Raw genomic sequence first — 21,553 nt, forward strand, 5'->3', positions numbered from 1 at the left:
TTTAATTTTTTTTTTAAGTTTAACTTTTTACTTTAATAACTGAGGGTTAGATTCTGATTACGAGTATAAGCCTGCGTAAGGGAGTAAGAGGAGGTAAGACTCTCCCTGTCCCTTCAAAGGCTACCTGGGCCTCTGATCCAGGTATGTATGAATGGGTTCTTGCCTCCATACATCCTATTCACTGGCTATGGTAGATGAGCCTGGGTGTGAGCGTGTGGTGAGACAGAGGGGTATAGTGATTTGCAGCTGCTGTAGGCCAGCAGTAAATTCATAAACTTGGAATTGGAAATGGAGAAAATGGAGTAATTGTGGCTCATAGATGTCTCTGAGTCATGACACCTCCTGGGAAGGCTACTAGTGTGGAACAGCTGACACACCTTGCTCTGCCAAAATCAAAATCTAACCCTCAACCTTGGTTACTTTTACAGTTTTAAAATTATTTTTTGCCATCCCACATGTTTGTTAGTATGAGGTTCCAGTGGAAGTTGGTGGCCCAGGAATACTCACTCTGTTATTTCATGAGACCTAGTTTGATACCTAGGTCCACTGTCTTGCTTTTGGAACTGATTGTTCTGGCGGATCTGCTGAAGAAACAGTAATGATAAAACAAAGTCCATGAATGTGAGTGCCACATAGAGGTCTAACTCATATTCATCAGCAGAAAGGATAATTTAAGTAGAATTATTTTATTACAACACAAGCCATAACTATGGTGGCACAAATGGTGCATCTATCATTTATTTTTCCTGTATATATTTTTGTATATTGTCTTAATTTATAAATGGCAGTTTCTGTTGCATATAATTACGTATTAATTATAAGATTATTTCTACAAAAATCAAATGAAAATAGTATGCTAAGGAGAATGGTCTTTGAAGTACCACACTTGTTAGACTAGGTTATAATTTCCAGCTAACCAATACACCAAATAGACTCCCAAATAAATAGTAACTTCAAACAGACACTTGTTTATATAGTAAGGGTGGTGAACTAGCAAGCAAAAAATAGCATTTATGTAGAAATGAGCATTTATAACACTCCCTCCTATACCTGAAATTTTTGTACTTAAATGTTCAAAATGTGCTTACATTATAAATCAGTTTTATAGTTTGTTGAGCTCAATTATTTGTTAGAAATAATGTATCTCAGCCATATTTTTAAAAAAATGATGTAGAAGAGGTAAGTTCTGGTATCCCACCAATTTAAAAATAAAAAAGGCAGGGGGTGAGGCAATCTGATATCTCTGGCTGCAGGCATGCTGTTAACTAACTAATATATAATTACTGCTGTATTTGTCCACATAGTCACTGTGATGCCTTTACCCAACTACTTATTCTTAAAGGGCTTTAAGGTACCATGAGTGCAACAAGAATTATGTAAAGTTAAATTCCATATTAATAATGCCAGTATGTATTTCATATATATATATGAAATAATGTATTTATTTCTCAGACGATGACTGGCATTTTGTGTAACAGCACCTTTTTCTGTTCATGCAGCTGTTCCACGCACCAGTGATACACAATGCAGCTCTATTCCAGAACCCAGATATGGCAGGAGAATTGGGTCTGAATTTTCAGCAGGCTCTGTTGTTCGATTTGAATGTAGCCCTGGTTATCTGCTGCAAGGCTCAAAAGCTATTCGATGTCAGTCTGTGCCTAATGCTTTAGCTCAGTGGAATGACACTGTACCAAGCTGTATAGGTAAGCAATTACATTTTGGTAATCTGTTGAGGGACACAAGTCTCCAAATCAGAATTTAAGAAATGTTTCAGAAAATAGTGTTTAACACATATATTCACTCTCCATTAATTAATACTGGTCATGTTCAATTTAAAAGGGCAATTTTTCATATGAAACATAATTGAGTACCAGCTGGTTGGTAGGCAGTTATATGTTTCATATAATAACCTATTAGATTAACAAGCGTGATGCATGTTTTCCTGAATATTTATTATCTGTGTGGCTACCGCTAAAGTTGGAAGTATAGGATACAACTTCATTTTCTGAAAATCACTATAATTCCAATTTATTATACCATTTCTGTGGTACCCTTTTAGCAGATGTTTGTTGATATATAGCGCTCTTTCTCTTTGTCTCTCTCTCTTTAGGAGTACCATTCTAATTTACAGTGAATAACAATATTGTTAGTTGCAGTTAATTTGCTTCATTTTGCAGAAGAACCTCTAGTGAAATAATGTTTAGCACTTTGAAATTTTTTTTACATTTAATAAGTGCTTGTCTTTTGTGCATAAATCTCATTGGTATTGACTGGAGTTATGTGCCTCTATGGAGAGTAGAATAAACCACCAAATACTTAAATTATAATTATCTTTAATGATCTAAGCAGAGTTGATTTCACAGACCCATTATTCTATGTAGTCTTTTCTTGAAATCTGAGGAAATGCTGGGCTATCGATAAATATATTAAAGTATTGCACTGTGATTTACCAGGTAAAGCAAATATTAGAGCTACTTTACACTTAAGTGTCCTGATTACATTTTATTTAACTGAAAGCTGCATTCCAAAGTGCAAACAAAACTTAAAATCTATGTACTTATAATAAAAAGAGAGTTATAATCATTAGATCAATTTGTACATTTAATGTTACTTTTCTGTCCAGTTAAATGTCTTTGGTTTTGACATAATCTGTGAAAATATTGTCTTTCAGTACCATGCAATGGGAATTTCACTGAACGGAGGGGCACTATCTTGTCACCTGGTTATCCAGAACCCTATGGTAACAGCTTGAATTGTGTGTGGAAAATCATAGTGACTGAGGGATCAGGTATTCAGGCAAGTCCATATTCTGCCAAACATGAAATACTAACTACCCTCCCCAACCCCCTTCTCCCACAGCCAAATGAGGAAACAATAATCAGGGCTTTTTGTTTTTGTTTTTCCCCTCATTTTTTTTTTTTTTTTTTTTCCATTGGTTTTTTTTTATTCTCTTTTTTTTTTTTTTTTTTTTTTTTTTTTTTCCCCTCTGTTGTGCAGGAAAAATGTATTTAACCTCAGTAGTCACTAGCAGCTTTCTTTTTTAACTGAGTAGAATAGCAGAGATAGGTCCCAATCCTGCAATCTGATCCTGCTCCCATTTACAGCTTCATTGATGTCAATTGAGCACTGGACAGAAGCAGAAGTCTACACTAGCTGATCTGATTGCAGGACGGGGGCCATAATTGGAGTATGATTTTCCATTTTCTTGCACCTTGTGTACTCATTTATATCTGTGCAATGTGTGTGCAAAAAATTTATTCCCACATGGTGATGTTTTGCACCAATATTGCACAAGTGTAGATGACTATACAAAATAAAAGAAAATGGAGAATAAGAATCAATTTCTTTTAGTTTTGTTTTTATTTACATTTTTTTCCAGGGCTTTTTTTTTGTTTGTTTCATTTTGCTTTGTCTGGTTTTGGTTTTTTATGTTGTTTTGTTCTTTATTTTTAGAGCATTCATTTAAATATAATTATTTGGGTTGAAAAACAAATACTTAATGGCATTGTTTTACAGATCCAGGTCATAAGTTTTGCCACAGAACATAACTGGGACTCCCTTGAAATCTATGATGGTGGAGATATGACAACACCGCGACTGGGGAGCTTTTCAGGTAAGCATATGGTCTGGCTAAATGCAACCTTTTTATGGTGACCAGAATATATATGTGAAAAGCTTCCATGTTTTCTTTAAACTACTTTCCAGTCTCAGGTGAGAAATTTGAAATGGAATAATTTTGTCAATGTACTTACACCTAGGGAGATTTTCAAAGTGTCTAACTACCATTTGTGCCTTTGAAAATCTTCCCCATCATTACCAACTCCCACTATAGATATGTTGCGCTGATGTTAAGTGGGCTTCCACTGCTGATACAGGTTGCTTTGGAAATGCAGGCTTAAACTTGCCCTTTTTAGACTCAACCTTTTGGGGAGGAGACAAAGTCATTCAGTATTCATGTAAACTCATTAGACCTTTAGAGAACAGAAAAAAACCTGGTAAACTGGAAATGTTACAAACCATGTCATTTGTTGTTTCATGAGCATATTAGACATCTCTGGCATTACTCCCCTTTCATAAAGTAATGTTTTTATTGAAGGAATGTGTTGTAGTACCACCAACATGAGCAAACACCTTACATAGGATGACTGATGAATTATATCCCGGACTCGTCTATTCTGCAGCAAGATTGATCTCTGTTGTGGGGCATAGCTATAGCACTCCAGGGCATGCTGGATATTTTGTGGTAGCTTCATATATGTTTTAAAATTAAGGTTTAGATTGTGTTAAATAAGAAAAATGAATAATACAATTATTACTATAGTAGCCTCTATATTATTTAATTTGATATTAATACAGTGTATTTGATGCTTCCCCGACTGTTTAATTTTCAATGCACTGCAAAATATTATACTGAAAGCTCTTAACTATACTGTAAAAGTCAGAAAGAAAGTTCATGATTTTAGCAGCTAAGTAGAAACAATTGAGGCTTTTGAAATTTACGAGGTTTGGGAAGTAGTTTGGGATTGTGGGGTAAGCACAGCTATAATGATTGGGAGTGAAAGAGTTAACAATATTGAAAATTCAGTTGTCATCATTACATTTAAAGTTAGACCTTATTGAGATAAATCAAGGTGTTCACCCTTCACACAGCTATTTTTCCAAGTTGTGTTCAGACTAAGTGTATATGGCTATACTTTGAGCTGGGGGTGTAATTCCCAGTTTGAGCAGATATACCTGCACTATCTCTGATCGAGCTAGCACACTAAACACAGAGTGTAGCTGTGGTGACACAGGCGGCAGGAGGGGCTAGCTGCTATGAATACATACCCAGCCAAGATGGTAGGTGCATATTCAGGGAAGCTAGCCCATCCTGACACTCAGCTGCTGCAGCTACACTTCTGTTTTTAGAATTCTATCTCAACCAGAGCCAGTGCAGATTCATAGAATCACAGATTATTACACCTTCCAGCTCCATCGTAGACATGCTCTTGGTCAGACACTTGGTCACTGCATTGGTTGCTTCACATTTGGAACATTTTGTTCTGACCACAAGGGCCAGAAACTTATTTTTATGAAAAAATGTAAATTTAGTTTCTGGATCTCAGTTCTGCCTGAAAATGCAGTATACTGTGAAATGTGATATTGGGAGAGTTTTATGTTTATTGTTTCTCAATAATTTATATGTTAAATGTTCTTACTTTACAAGGGGTTATCTACATAACAAAGTTTTACCATTTATGCCAATATTATTATACAAGTTTAGTTATACCCCCCGTGTAGACATTCTTATTCCAGTATAGAAGTGGGATTTTCACTTTAGCTTAAACCGTTCCCAAACAACATAAATTAAACTGAAAAAAGACACTTATATTGGACTGAGTATGTCCACGTAGGAGATTATACCAATATAGCTATATCAGTTTAAATTCCTATCTTATATTGAAAAAATCTTTCCTGTGTAGAGAAGGCCCAAGTAAAAATGTTGCAGAGTGTGATGGAATCTGGTATTGCAAACTCAACCTGGGACCTTATGGTAAAGCTAAGTTCCTTTCCCTTGTGTAGCTTCATGGATACTAAATGTTCTGCAGACATAATTATATTCTCAATAACTGTTGTGCAGCCCTATTGTCTTCAGATTGTGCCCCCTATACCGTATTGCAAACCAGATAAAACTCAACTGTCTTCCAATAATTCCTTCAGTAACACCTGTCCAATTGTACACGTGTAACTGAGTAGAATTTCATACACAATACTGCTGATGATCCCATCCAACTCAGTCTCTTAAAGCCATGTTGGATCTGCAGGGCTCACAAGAGTCAAACACACACAAAAATCACTTTTGTTTGTAAAATCAATATAAATTACTCTGAATACAAAAAGGAGAGGAAATCTGGTATAGGTAGTTGTCTGTCACTGAGTGAGCTGGTCTTTTAAGGGGTTTGAGGCTCAGCCAGGATCAGCATGGTGAGCCTCTGTCTCCAAGTCAAGGGAGTAAGTCCTGGGGTGACATGGTAGGGTAACTTGTTATTCGGAAGCTGGTCTTCTAGGACATAAAGAACAGCTTGGGTTTAGTGAGCAAGGAGAGTTCAGGGAGAGATTTCATACAGCAAGGAGATGCTCTTTAGCTCCTGTGCAGAGGAGCTGGGCAGCAAGACTGCCTAGGAAAGCTGAAAGCATGCCTCATCAAAGAGGAGCACAGACTCTCCTTAGCTCCAACACAAGGGTTCAGAAAGGAAGTAAAGGGCTCCTGCAAGGGATCCAGAAGGCACTGAGGAAAGAACGTCTCCAGGACAGCCAGAGGGAAAGTTTTTTACGGAACCTACCTTTGTGTGGGCAGGAGCAAAAGTCCTTAGAAAGGACTGTTGACCCTGAAGAAGATGGCTGGAATACAAGAGTTTTGAGATAACATATTCATTTCTGTTAATCATCCAGACTATGGGGAAAGAATGTAATTCCAGTGCACCAGCTGTGGTGATTATTTGATAATGGAAGAGTAAGGAAACTGAGTTAAGGTTAGGGTTGAATGCTGGCTTATGGGAGACCCTGCTATGGTGTTATTTTAGTTAGTCACTTTTCAGAGTTTAAATGCATTTCAGATATTAATTATTATTAATATTTGGAAAGGCTATTTCAGGTAACTTTTTAGAGCTTTTAACACTGTAATTGTTATATTTTCTCTTTGTTTTCTCAAATCTCCAGACAGCCTGAAATAATGACTGAGGTCTGGACTCCCTCATCCCTAAATAACCTCATTGGAGGGTTAAGTTGAAACTCTAATGATGATATGTTGCATAGAGTAAGTGAAGAGAAGGAATGAGGAGAAACACAAGGAAAAGGAATAGGGAGAGACAGAGAAAGGAGGATGGGGAAGGAAGAGAAATAAAGGGCAGAAACACAGTGGTCCTGAAGGGGCGCATATTGTCCCTCGAAGTGATAGTGAATGTGACCATAGGGTATTGACCAAATAATGATGATAAAAAGCTGAACGTTTAGTTACTCTTTCAAAGCTGTTTTCTACTTTGATCTTTGTGCAAATTTCCCATTGACATCAATGGAAGATTTGCTAGGTACTGAGGACTGTATTAACTTTTAAGTTTATAGCCAGGCCACCAGACCATAATCAAAACTGGAAATCGTCCCTCTCCAAAAAGAATGAGCTTGACATACCTGGGCTACTTCTACTTGAATAATACTCTTTTCAGTTTAGGATATTCAAAAATATCTCATGTGTCCTAGGTAAATCATCAAGGGAAATCTGGATGAAAAAGTCAGTTCCTCAATATTCTACTGTGAATCACCTAAAAGAAGACAAAAGAAAATTAACTTTGTTCATATTACAGCAGGATGTTAGTTCTATGGCTGAATGTAAAACCTGTGGCAATGTCTGCAGTCTTGATTGTAGATGAAACTCCTGTTTGGATTACTTCAAATTAATAATTGATACATTGCTAGAAGGAATTTGTTACTGATCCAAAGTGATGCATTTTTAGAAAACACATTACACATTGTGAGAATTGTTGTTTTCAATTATGATATTACCAATTATGGTATTAGGTTGGTGGTAATGCCTTGAATTTGGTACCATTGTCTTTGGAGTTTACATCTGGAGTTTCAGTTTAACTTTTGTAACACATATTGATGAGTAATAATCTTCCTTCTCAAGAGAAAGTAGTTTATCCTTCTCACTTGACAACTGCCTTTGCAATTTACCACTTATAAGACAGTATGCACCAAATCTAAAACTTGAACCACTTAGTGAAGCAGTGTTACCATATACACACAGGTGCCTCCTTATGAGTCAGATTGTTTGGAGCTGAGGTTATAAAAGAGACAAATGGCTTCAATCAATCTCAGTTCATCCTAACCAGAGCTAGCAAATGGACCTATATAAATACTTATGATAAGATTAAAAGATAGACAATTTTGTCCCACTGTAATTATCTGATGCAGAGAAGTTATTAGTTCTCTAGGCCATCTGATGGAAATACAAACAAAGGTACTAAAAAGGCTGACTGAAAACCAGCTATTTTTGAGGGCATCCTATGATGAACAGGATGAATTTGCTAGGGTAGTATGGATGGCAGTGACTCTGTGCCATCATGCCTGACTGAAATCTTTTAATCTCACCGTCATACCACAGTTGTAGTCAAGACCTTTCTTTGAAGCTTCTGATCTGTTTAATGTTAAAACAGATCCATATCTTGGAAAGCTCAGAAACTACAACAGCCAGATCTTTGGTAGTATCAGAGTCTGATGGATAGAAGAATATCTGTACCTTCAGGTTTCAGAGGCACTTGTCAGGGATTTTTGGAACCTACTATTAACTCAATAGTCCCAGTCTCCTCCTCTTCTTTTTTATCATCATCAGAATAGGATAGTGTTTATGTTTATGTAAAACAGCAGGAATTTCTTTTAATAAGTTACCATATTACAATGTACTACATACCACAGATGAAACTGTCTTGTTTGTTGCAGGTACTACTGTGCCAGCATTGTTGAACAGCACCTCCAATCAACTTTACCTGCACTTTCACTCTGATATTAGTGTGGCAGCAGCTGGTTTTCACCTGGAGTACAAAAGTAAGATTGTCTGTTGTTTGACTCATTTTTTTTAATCTAATTACCACACGTGATCTAGGATGCTACAGACATAAAGTGATACCTATGGAATTATATCTTTAAAAAACAATCAAGTTTAAAACCAGGAGAATTCCAGCCTTCACAAAACATTTTTTCATAAAGTAGAAATAAATAAAAAATCTACAAGAAAACTTTCAGCATGTTGTCTCTCAGTATAGTCATATGGTGTTTCAGATTAATAGTTCTGGAAACTTGGATCACATTTTTAAGCACTGTAGTTATACTTAACAAGGTTATGGAAAAGTAGATGGGTAAACCTAAATGCCTTTTCCCCATTCATATGTGCATATTTTTCTTCACGGCCCCCATCCGGAAAATCCTGTTAATTCATTGGTGTGAAATAGCTGCAATTGTGATAAATATTGTAGTGCACCGATGGCTACAAACACTATTATAGTTCTCATGTAAGATTCTTTGGTGATATGGGCAATAGAAGCCAGAATGGACATTGTCAAACACAGCACATCTATCACTTGAGATAGCTGTGTCCCATCTTATATCCTTTGTGGGCAATTTAATTATGTACCTTTTAAACAGGTTTGATATTTTATAAAATTCCAATGGACAACCGCACACACTCTTTGTTCAGTTCATATATGCATGGATTTTTTTATCTTTTTCCTCTTTAAAACCTTAAAATAATTTCTATAAAATGGTGGTAAATTCCATGCATATGTTTGTTTATTATTTGTTTTAATTGGAGGTAATAAACATTGCAAAGAAGACTATTTAAAAAAAAATGAATGTGAGGATGAGGTAATAGTCTGATAAATGGGTTAATAAAGGTCAAATTTGCAAATCATCTTAGGTGTTTGGTTATGCTGCTATTCCATTGTCTTACAAAAGAAAAATAAGAATTTTCTATGAGATTCAGTCTTATAGTACATGCATTTATAAACTAAAAACCTTAATGTTGATATTCATCTTCTTTAATAAGCAGTTGCAAACAAGCAAATACATGGATAAGCTTTAATAAGTAATCTTTAGAATTTAGATAAACAATTATCTAGAACATAAACTTATGCACAAAATTTTAAAGGCCAGATTTCCAGCTGATGATAAATATTCTGAACTAGATACAAACCACAGTGCAGCCTCACACTCTGGTTCAATTCCTCTACTTACTACTACCATTTGTATGCAAGTTTGTTGCAATTTATTTGAAAATTACTATTCTAATAATGGTGCAAAATGAGATCAAGGATGTCATTTACAGTAGAATGTGTTTTGAAAATCTGCTACTTTGATACATTTTGCAAACATCTGTAGATGTTAGAACATGGATTTAATTTTATGTCAAAAGTCAATATAATTGCTAATATACATAGCTGAATTATAGCTGATGAATGCTCTTATCTGTTATGCTTAAGGTTATTCTGAGCCTTTTGGCTTACTTTTAACACTGTTGACTAATACAAAAGGAATCAATTATTAAAATATTTTGACTTTTATTTTCTTTACCCATGTATAAATTTTCCATTCCTTGTTATTGTCATCTGGTTCAGTGTCATTACAAAAAAAGTGAAATGATAAAAGAGGCTTACATTACACAGTGGAATAGATGGTAAGATGATAAGCTTTTTTACAGGGCATTATATTAATTGTTGGAGAAATACCAAAACCGTAATAACTACTTATGAGTCTTTTTCTATCTTTACATAGCCCAAAGATGGTGTCAAAATTGAATATGTCATTTCTAACTATGTATGTTGTTGTTTCCAGATGGGACAAAGAAACCGTTGTATTTTTATGATGATTGTATTAGTGCATAGTGCTATCTTACTTAGGGTTTCATTTTGAGACCATCCTGATTGTGACTAAAGGAGGACTTTGTCCTATTACTGATTTTTCTGCAACAAAATTTGCTCCTTTATATGTCAGCTGATTAACCTGCACACTTCTCCCCCATCTCTAATGAAAGAATAAATTAGCTACCATAGTATCTTGTATTCTTGCCTTGTGGATGGGTCCTCTTCATGAGCTTTGCTTTTGGCAGCATGGTTGGGTTAGTATTTCTTCCTGTCTTGGATAAGATTTGCTTTCTTAACTTTAGCACACAGTGATTATTTTGTCTTCCTAGATGCATGATATAACTATGACATACAATTCATTTTCAAATCTTTTCATTGGCTTTCTTTCTGTAGCTCATTAAATTTTAACTTTTGTATTCACCTCAAGACCCTACATAAGTTTGCCTTTCTATACTCACTTAATCTTGTTTCATTAAATCACACCCCACCTCCTCCCTCAACCAATAATGCTAGTCTTCATGTTTCCTTTTTACATTTCTCACAAGAGTGGAATGCACTCCTATTCCTGATCTTCTGGACCAACACTATAGAATGATTCAAAAATGTTTTGGGAATGGATACTATTCTCTGTTAAATTCTGTTGGATTTAGAATAATGGTCACTACTATGCCCCCATTCCAACAAAGCACATATCATGTGCATAGCTTTAAGCACATGAGTAATTCCTGTGACATTAATGGGATTACTTGTGTGCTTAATTGCTTTGCTGGATCAAGGCCAAAAATCTTTAGGGTTTTATATAATGGTTTCCCTATTGTTTGTCACCATCAATTATCTTAAACCTAGATTACAAGCTTTTTCAGACAGTGACTGTGTCTTACTTCTGTGAAGTGCCTAGCAAACTTTTAGGTATTATAAATGTTATTATGTTTTAGTAACTTTTGCTAGAGTAAGTATGCTGCCACGTAACTTTGACTGACCTGTGAGAGGTCTATCAGCTATTGTGAATGCTGTGTTATGATGTTAGTATCTATTTTTTACTTTGATTGGATCTTGTTTGCATATATTATGCTAGCAATGTTGTTCCTGCTAAAGAGAAGGTTATTTTAGTCATATCCATATATCTGTACCCTTGAACCCTTTTCTGATCTTAGAGGTCAGCTGTGAAGTATTTGGGGAGTTTTATTATTAATATTATTTATTGTTTACTGGGTTACTTAAAATGTAGGAAAAAATCAATTCTGCAACATTTAAAATATAAAAGTGCAAAAATAAGTTAGGATTTTCAGACACTCCTATGGACACTTACAAACAAACACTGCTTTCACTTTTAAAGACATCAGTTATGTTATTTTCCCCCCTCAATAAAACCTTTATGATGGTTTTAATTATGTTGGCTTTGTGCTAGTTTGTGTATGGTACATGATGGAATGCAACAGCCAGTTTGTATATGGCGAATGATAGAATGCAACAGCTGAGAAGTAGCCATTATGGTCTAATGTGTCAATAATCCATGTATTAAATAATATGTAAATTTCAATTGAGTCCAAAAAGTTTTCCCAGTGCATTTAAATTCTAGAACTATGAAAAATTATCTGCTGCTTCAATAATATATACCAGGGGTGGCCAACCTGAGCCTGAGAAGGAGCCAGAATTTACCAATGGACATTGCCAAAGAGCCAAAGTAATACGTCAGCAGCCCCCTGTCAGCTCCCCGCCCCCCACTTCCAGCACCTCCCACCCACCGGCAGCCCTGCCAATCAGTGCATCCCTACATCTCCTGATTAGCTGTTTCATGGCATACAGGAGGCTCTGAGGGGGAGGGGAGAGGAGCAAGGTCATGGCAGGCTCAGGGGAGGGGACGGAGAGGGTGGAGTGGGGGCAGGGCCTGTGGCAGAGCCAGGGGTTGATCAGTGAGCACCCCCTGGCCCATTGGAAAGTTGGCGCCTGTAGCTCCAGCCCCGGAGTCGGTGCCTATACAAGGAGCTGCATATTAACTTCTGAAGAGCCGCTTATGGCTCCGGAGCCACAGGTTGGCCACCCCGATATATACTTTAAGAAGCCACAAGCCAGAGGTTCAAAATGTTCTCAGAAAGCAGAGGTGTGGCAGAATAAGAGCCTATTCTCAACACTATTGTATATTATTATGTAGTTAGAGTTAAATTAACCCAAACATGGGAAGTGAGAGATTTGGACATGCAAATACGGTAAAGCAAAGACTACAACTTTATTAACTTTTAACCAAAGAACCCAGGTAGTTCCCTGAACAAATACCACGCTCATATTGAGCCAGGCTGGTTCCTACATTGGCAAGAAGTAACACAACCAAATACCTAAGGGGAGGCAACCTCCCCTTGCATAAACATAATAATAGGATTAGGCCCAAGATGCTTAAATACCCCCTCAACCTATTCCTCATGCAAGGTCTAAGTGTCCAGACTTTGGGTACCCCATTCCATGTGAGAAATTGCTCCCATCCTGCGAACATCAAGGCCCAGGTCCAATGCCTTCTGACTTCTGCATAGGTAAATGCAAATATGGCAGTCCACGGTGGATACTTGTCACTGGGGGCACGAGCTATTAGCAAGGACATCAGCTCCCCTTCAGTTAGTTAGGAATAAGTTTATTCATCCTCAAAAATCAGTGAGAAATATATCACCCACAGTTTTTTAACCACATAGTCTTAAGAATGCACTGACAAGAAATAGCATGAGGATTATTTTGTTTGTGTTTTAATATGAAGTGTGAGTGAGGGTAATATTGAGGGAAAGCTTGGGCAAGGAGGTTGATTCTTTTTTTCATTTACCTCTGAATGTGGCAATGTTAGTAGTGATTTCTTTGCTTCTGTCTTTGTCTTATTTTTGTATAGCCTCCTCTACAATTGACAGTTTCACTGTACTATTGGGATAGCTGTCATGGGAGGTTCTGTTTACAGACAGACCATCTCTCAAATAGAACTAATTCTATCCACCATTGTAAATAACAAGTCATTCCCTTGAATTCAGTGGAGATACCCCAGTGTAAATGAGAGAAAAATCAGAGTTTGAGTCTAGGGTATTACTAAGTGATATAATCTATGCAGGTCTCCTTCACTGCTTTGCTTAGGAGACACACAGATCGACACCTTAATGAACGATGCCTTTTGGGGTTATGTGCCTCCAGGATACAATACACACAGGTGTCTAGTATCAGAGGGGTAGCCGTGTTAGTCTGCATCTGTAAAAAGCAACAGAGGGTCCTGTGGCACCTTTAAGACTAACAGATGTATTGGAGCATAAGCTTTCGTGGGTGAATACCCACTTCGTCAGACGTACTCAAGCTGTGCACTTTTAAGAATAATGTAGGCTAAAAGCTTATAAAGTGCAAATTTACTTTCAAAAATGACTCTGTGAAAATGGCATTGTGAGGTTCAGTTTTATAGTCTGCCAGTGACTCCAGATCAGTTGTGCTCAGTGACAAGTGAAAAATGTTTTGGTGGTGGTGGGGAATTGTATGTTTTTGTTTGTCCCCCTAATAGCCAATGCTACAAAACTCTGTGATCTGAAAGTCAAGCTGTGTTTGGTCTGGTTGATACATAGTCACCAATAACTGATACAACTGAGGTGTATTATAGCAGTAATGAGAGGCTGAAATCCTGGCTTCATTGAAATCACAATGGCATAACTCCTATTGACTTCAGTGGCGTCAGGATTTAACTTTTGGTATTTTTTCAGATGTACACCACAGTACAACTCAAGGTAGAGATTCTGCAACTGGAGCTTAGTTAACTATTCTGTTGACATCCAGTCATAAAGAATAATTTTCTTTCTCCTAAGGCTGTATTGTCTCTGCAGAACCAGCAGGAATATAAAAAGCAGGTGTGACAGTGAATACAGAAAGCAAGCAGGTCTGCACAATAAGAAATTGCCATTTTTACATTGAACAGTTCTTTTTTCTAACCTTAAGCATTCTTTATTATAACATTTATTATACAGCCATACAGAAAGCACAAAATAAGTAAAACTTACACATAGGTTATCTTCCCAGCTTAATAATGGGAACATTTCTGCCCTTATTTGAAGGAGCCACCCAAAAAGGAAGCAGAGCCAAGCACACGTTGCTGGTGCTATAAACAGTAAGGGGATGCACATATGGGCTAGTGCTTGCTGCTGACTGCTTAGGCTTTTGGCCATTCAGCTACCTGAGGTTTGTACGATTCTTCTCACCGCCTTCCCTCCACTAACATCCTCCCCCTCCTGATATCCCCAGCTTGGTAGTACCCACTTTGAAATAAAGAAGTCCAGTGTTTTGAACAGGGACCTTCAGCCCCATTCTTCCTGAACTGTCAGGAACTGCTTTGCAGCTATCCCCCCTGCTATTTCTTCCCAGTTTTCCTCTGATAGGAAAAAGAAGCCATGGCTTTTGAGCTGTGCAGTTTCACCGATCTGGTCAGGCTCCCACTGCTGGCAGCTCTCCAGATTGCTGTGAGGGGATCCAAACCCTGAACCGCCATTTGTGTTTTAAGGTTCCCTGGGTCTCAGAAGGCTGCAGCCCTGTTTCCTCCCTTGGCCTGTTTGGCACATTTCCTAGGCATTGACTCTCAGTCTGTTATCTCTCTATGGAAAGGGAATCACACAGCCCACCTGCCTTAGGCCCCTAGTGTTTCCTTAGCAAAGAGTGAAGCTGAATGCAAGTTAAGTCGACCAAGTGGAACTTTATTAAACCCTGTGCTCTGCTTTGTTCGTGTGGGTAAGTTGCTTCCCCCATTCCGTGTTCCCCGATGACCCACTAATAACAGGGCTCTAAGGGACATGGGCCCTCTAATCCCAGTTCAACTGATGATAACCCCAGGACCAGCGGTAACTTCCAAGATACCCCCATAGCTTAAACACACAACTCCAGCTAAAGGGGTGAGCATTCTGGTTTGCCTCTTAAAGGGGCTATGTGGTAGGTGTAGCATATAACAAACAGACTTTGCACGGGACTTGAATGCAGCATTGCTCTGTAATAGCACAAGAAATACACAGATCTATTTTTTAAAAAAAACTAACTGCATTTCCCTGCCTCAGTTTCCTCACCACCCCAGATAATTCTTTGGACGGGGGTCAGAGTTCTTTGGACCATGCAAAGTTCTTCTGTTCCAGTGGATGGCTTGTATTCTGAAACGTGGAGCCTTCTTTACTCAGCTCATCTTCTGTGGCCTTTGCTGTCTGTCCCTTTCCCCTGTGTAGCCCTGTGAGTCCTTTGTCCTTTCTTTGTCCTGCTTTTGGTGATTTTCCATTCTCCCAATGCCAACCTGCTGCAGAGGGGAGATGGAATTGGTTTCCCTTAAAATGCAGTTAGTCTTTTCTTTTCTTTTTCGTTTCTTCCCAGGTAAGACTTATTTAGGTGCTGATAGTGCTTAACCATTGACTAATGTCCCTGATCTGGCAGACATGTGCTTTCAGGCTTGTTAGCCATGGTGGTTACACAGATCAAGGGTATGTGTATGCTTTGAACTGGAGGTTTACATTCAATATCAAAGAGACATACCTATGTTACCTCTGATGAGTTAGCGCACTAAAAATGGAGGGTAGTCACTGTGGCGTGAACAGCAGAAGGGGCTGGCCACCTTGATTATGTACCTCGGTCTATGTAGATTGGGCAACCTCTGGCCACTGTAGTTATACTCAACTTTTGGTGTACGTGCTCAATCAGAGCTAGTGCGGGTATGTCTTCTCGAGCTGGAATTTACAACTGCATCTCAAAGTGCAGACATATACTTAGAGACATGATATGATACAGCAATTTCATAATATCAACTTAGTAACTTCAGAATATCAACAAGAATTCATGAATTGCTCAGACAGATCCCCCAAATCATTATCTGCAAACAAAGAGCTTACTTCCTACAAGATTCACTGTCTGCCTCCTTCATTCAGCAGTCCCACTGCTGAGCCTCTGTACTTTTCCTCTCTATCTAATGTAAACACTGGCATCAAGACCAAAGGAGCTACAATCAGAAGCATCTGGAAGAGAAAATGCTTTGAATAGCAGGAGATTATTCCCTGGTGGGTTCATGAGACATCCCTTTCCTTCCCCGTCTGATCAGAAAGGAGAGATAGACAGAAGGGTTTAGACGAGGCAGAGAAGAAGGGATAAAATTACTGGGAAAATTGCCATTGGGTAGTGACCACAGGCCAGATCCTTACCTTGTGTAAATCATTGTAGGTTCATTGAAGTCAACAAAGTTATACCAGTTGAAAAGCTGGCCCTTAGTCTCAAAAGGTTTTAAAAATGTATTTAAAAGTGCATTTAAAAAGTCTCAAACACAGCACTTTCAGTAATGTAGATAGGAATTACGGTAGACATTTAGCATTGTTTTTAGCTAGGAGGTTCATGTGGTATAAACACACACAAATATTCATTATATTTAGATAAACCTTTTGAGACTGCAAACTTGGTGTAAATATATACTGTTCGATTTCTGATCCGTTGAATATGCTCTTTGTTTGTTTTACTTTTTCCATCTGATCATTTTATTTTTTTTCTGCAATATGTTCTCAGTGATGGAAAACTGAGAATGATTTCATTGCAGCTCTTTTTTGTTTAGTTTGTAACTGTTCTGATTCTAGTATTTGATTAATTTTTCATTAATTTAAATGTGTTCTTACAGAGCTTATATTTCCTTATGGCAAAGGAATTGATCTGTTCATGTAGTTGTTTTCTTGTGAAACAGTAGCTGCCAATCAAAACTATCAATAAAATCAGCGCACTTACCCTTATTCATCACTGAATTTTAAAGACACCTACAGGGTATTGCTTTAATTTTATTTTTCAGACAATAAACCGTGATATTCAACCTCATGACTGAGTAAATCCCTTATGGCATGGAGCCTTAAGCATCCGTTCCCCTGATGCACATACATAACTCCCATAAACATAATTGGGAATTACTTGTATGCATCAAGAGGGGAATGGATCCTTTAGTTTGGCCATAAGTTTAAAATTTTTGGGAAGAGGAAAAAAAATCCATCTCTGTAATTATAAAACTTTATTCCATTCTCTAAGTTCAAACCATTTGAAACTACATTTTCATATTATTTATTTTTATTACATAATTCAATATATTTCTTTTTGCTTTTTTATTTGTGTACTTACCTGTTTTCAAATAAATTTAGGGCCAGACCTTTCTCCTAGTCATGAAACATTTAAAGAAAGGTCCAACCAAGCAAACAAATAAACCTCATATTTTAAAACTTCAAGGGCACCAGGAAATACTGGATACTAGAAATGGAACACCACCAGGAATATGTATCCGTGGCCCTGTGAGTAACCAAATCACGCCTTCTCATGGAGACATGCTCAGGAAGGCGAGAAGAGACCCTGGAACTCGACAAGGCTGACCTTGCAGTTTGGCACAACTTTGTCTCCAGGGGGAGGGCTTTAAGTACTCCTAAAGAAGACTTGCAGCTTCCCAAATGCCTAGATTCCTAGAGCAGCCTACAAACATTTCTCTACACATCACATCACAATACCTCCACGTCTCTGGAGCTGTAGTTACAGATGGACCAAGTTTGAGCTAATACTGCTTCAGCCCGCATTAACTCCTACACAAATTTACAGTCAGAAATCAGAGGGCCCAAGGGAGGACTACCCCACACTGGCTGTGTCCTAAAATAATGTGGATATCAGATCCCATTCAGTCAGAGGAGCTTCATAGGATCTCAGAGAGCTAGGATTCAGTGACATGGAGGTGGCACTCACCTTGTCTCCCAAGAAAATTTCAAAGAAGCAGGGACATATAGAGGGAGCAATCAAGGCTGTAGATTTCATTATATACTTCATTCATTAGCCTATCAAAAAGAGAAAGTATAGCTAGCAAGTAAAGGAATCGAGGCCCCTACTCATTAAGATTTTTTTCCTCCTGAAAGATGTGCAGTAAAGATATCTCCAGTTTTCCCCAGTACTCTGGAATACGACTGTTATGTCAGTAAAATATGTGTGTCTGTCATTTTCAGAATTTTACATCATGTGTGAAATTCTACAGTGTCAGAAACAAGACATTTTTAAGAGTCGTGCATGTACCTAGTCCTCAAAATTGTGTGTTCTTACTACTGTTATCCTAGTCTTCCTCTCCAAGACCCCTTACATTGTGTGCTACCCCGCCTGTTACATCTTGCCTTATTGAGTTTCTAAGGGGTTCTTTTATTGAACTTCTGTACTGTACATGTCACAAGGAGGCCACATGCCTGATTGGAGCCTCTGGGTGCTACTGTAATACAAATAAATAGTAATTATACTTAGCCTAAGTGCCTTATGAATTAACATTGAATTTGTGATACGTACAGCATACAGTAAATAAAGATTTGTCTCTATGGATATATGCCATAATTAAGGCTATGATTTTGGCATAGAGGTCATGATGTTCATGGCAATTGTGAATCTAAATAAAGTCCGTGATGAGCCCAATCTGCACCCCTCCCCTTCAGCACCAGCTCCTGTCCCGTAGGGCTGAGTCCGGCTTCCCCACTCCAGGTGTTGCAGACCTGGCACTTGTCAGTTGCAGTAACACTCAAGTGTGACACATCCACACCTCCATAGATGGAGATGGAGGGGCAGATGGGCCAAACCAGTGTGGCGCTGCGACTATGGACAAGACAAAAGCAGACTGTGACGAATTTCAAAAAGATCTCACAAAACTAAGTGATTGGGCAACAAAATGGCAAATGAAATTTAATGTGGATAAATGTAAAGTAATGCACATTGGAAAAAATAACCCCAACTATACATACAATATGATGGGGGCTAATTTAGCTACAAGAAGTCAGGAAAGAGATCTTGGAGTCATCATGGATAGTTCTCTGAAGATGTCCGCACAGTGTGCAGAGGCGGTCAAAAAAGCAAACAGGATGTTAGGGATCATTAAAAAGGGGATAGAGAATAAGACTGAGAATATATTATTGCCCTTATATAAATTGATGGTACGCCCACATCTCGAATACTGCGTACAGATGTGGTCTCCTCATCTCAAAAAAGATATACTGGCACTAGAAAAGGTTCAGAAAAGGGCAACTAAAATGATTAGGGGTTTGGAACGGGTCCCATATGAGGAGAGATTAAAGAGGCTAGGACTCTTCAGCTTGGAAAAGAGGAGACTAAGGGGGGATATGATAGAGGTATATAAAATCATGTGTGAGGTGGAGAAAGTGGATAAGGAAAAGTTATTTACTTATTCCCATAATACAAGAACTAAGCGTCACCAAATGAAATTAATGGGCAGCAGGTTTAAAACAAATACAAGGAAGTTCTTCTTCACGCAGCGCACAGTCAACTTGTGGAACTCCTTACCTGAGGAGGTTGTGAAGGCTAGGACTATAACAGCGTTTAAAAGAGAACTGGATAAATTCATGGTGGTTAAGTCCATTAATGGCTATTAGCCAGGATGGGTAAGGAAAGGTGTCCCTAGCCTCTGTTTGTCAGAGGATGGAGATGGATGGCAGGAGAGAGATCACTTGATCATTGCCTGTTAGGTCCACTCCCTCTGGGGCACCTGGCATTGGCCACTGTCAGTAGACAGGATACTGGGCTAGATGGACCTTTGGTCTGACCCGGTACAGCTGTTCTTATGTTCTTATGTTATGTTATGTTTATGTCACAATGCCTGGGACAGGACCTGCCATTGTGGGATGAGTGTGAGATGGGCTCAATTTCCAACTCCATGCCCCCCCCCCCCCGACTTATATCGTGTATGTTTTTTCTGAATCTATGCTCTGAAATTTACTAAGCATTTCTGTACCAAAATGGTAGCCTTAGCCATAGTTCCCTGACCAAATATGTCTTAAAATTAAACTGGCATAACATGCTGACAAATTAATCCACAGCAAAATAAAAGAGGTCTTGCAGCATTCATTTGTTCTTTAGGGTTAAGATGATAATTTATATTTCTTACAAATCCTACATTAAACTTTATTTAATTCTATAGAGAGTTGCTTAAGTTGAGATATAAATTGGCAGTAACATTGAATCATTTTATTCTGGTCACAAGGCAACTGTAAATATTGAAGAAATCCACTGTGTGGCATTGTTTCTTTTTATTTCAAAAGTACTGTAGGTGTGAACGTGGCTTCAGAAAGCTAGTACGAGGAATAAAGCAGTAAAAATATACAAAAGATAATCCAAAAAGACTGATATAAGATATTTAAACTGTTATTTCATATGAATGTTTGTTTTCCCCAGACTCTGGTAAAATAAATAGCATAGTTATTTCTTACAACAGTCAGAAACCCCAATCAACCATTTTTTGTGTTATATTTCTAATATGTATTAGAACAATGAAAGAATAAAAATGATTACAATTTGGATGGATTATCCTGATTTATAATTAACACAAACAACATATAAACAAAATAGCATGATTTAATCATTTATCTCTTGAATTTTTAATGCTCACAAATGTAATTAAAATAGTTTTCCATTTTAGAATTTCACTTCCTCAGATGACACTTGTAAATACAATAATAATATACATATTTTCTAAAATACACAAACAAATATGCAACAGAGTCAATTCCTGAAATCATTAATCTGTTTTTACTCATGTAATACTCCCTTTGAGCTAATCATTGAAGTCAGTTGGAGTTTTGGGTTAGTAAGTAGTAAATAAATATTGAGAAAAGACATATATATTTGGGCCACATATGTCTGTTAATAAAGTATATGTGACTGTATTAAAATATACTCATAGTTTGAAACTATCTCATAAAATTCCATTTTGTACAATACCAACTTTAAGAACATATTTTATCCTATCTTCCCTGAAATGTTGGAGACTGCAATGAAGTCATGTTATTCTGGATTTTCTGAGCCTATGTGTTACAGCAAAACCAAGATCATGTAAAATGCTTGATGACTGAGAACTTAAGCTGAATTTTAATTATCTTAGGCTGTTCTGAACCTTGTGTATAATCGGTTTTCAAGAGCCAAAAGTAGTCCATAACTGAAATAACTTCTTCATTGAAAAGAGGAGTAGAGACAGGTGAATATGTTTAGTAATCCTTATTTCACAAAGATCTCAGATAAATTCTGCAAAAGTAAATCAGTCACCTCTGCTAAGAACTAGGGACTCTTCTCTTCTAAAGAATGTGCCATTTTTTTAAATTGGGTATATTGATCATGTCCTGGTTGAAGTCTTTAATGTGATA

The 21,553-nt window shown here is 37.6% G+C and overlaps 1 protein-coding gene across 1 annotated transcript in view; it reads left to right on the top strand.

The window, feature by feature from the left end:
• The window catches only part of CSMD1 (CUB and Sushi multiple domains 1), a 1,543,069-nt gene that overhangs the window by 1,304,723 nt on the left and 216,793 nt on the right, over window positions 1–21,553 (top strand). Inside the window, exons 34-37 of the mRNA XM_029912248.1 lie at window positions 1,500–1,703; window positions 2,672–2,796; window positions 3,517–3,613; window positions 8,476–8,580. Of these exons, the coding sequence (XP_029768108.1) occupies window positions 1,500–1,703; window positions 2,672–2,796; window positions 3,517–3,613; window positions 8,476–8,580 (531 nt within the window). The remainder of the gene's footprint in view (window positions 1–1,499; window positions 1,704–2,671; window positions 2,797–3,516; window positions 3,614–8,475; window positions 8,581–21,553) is intronic.

Source organism: Terrapene carolina, unplaced genomic scaffold, assembly GCF_002925995.2.
Source record: "Terrapene carolina triunguis isolate 2854851 unplaced genomic scaffold, T_m_triunguis-2.0 Scaffold42, whole genome shotgun sequence".
NCBI lineage: Eukaryota > Metazoa > Chordata > Testudines > Emydidae > Terrapene > Terrapene triunguis.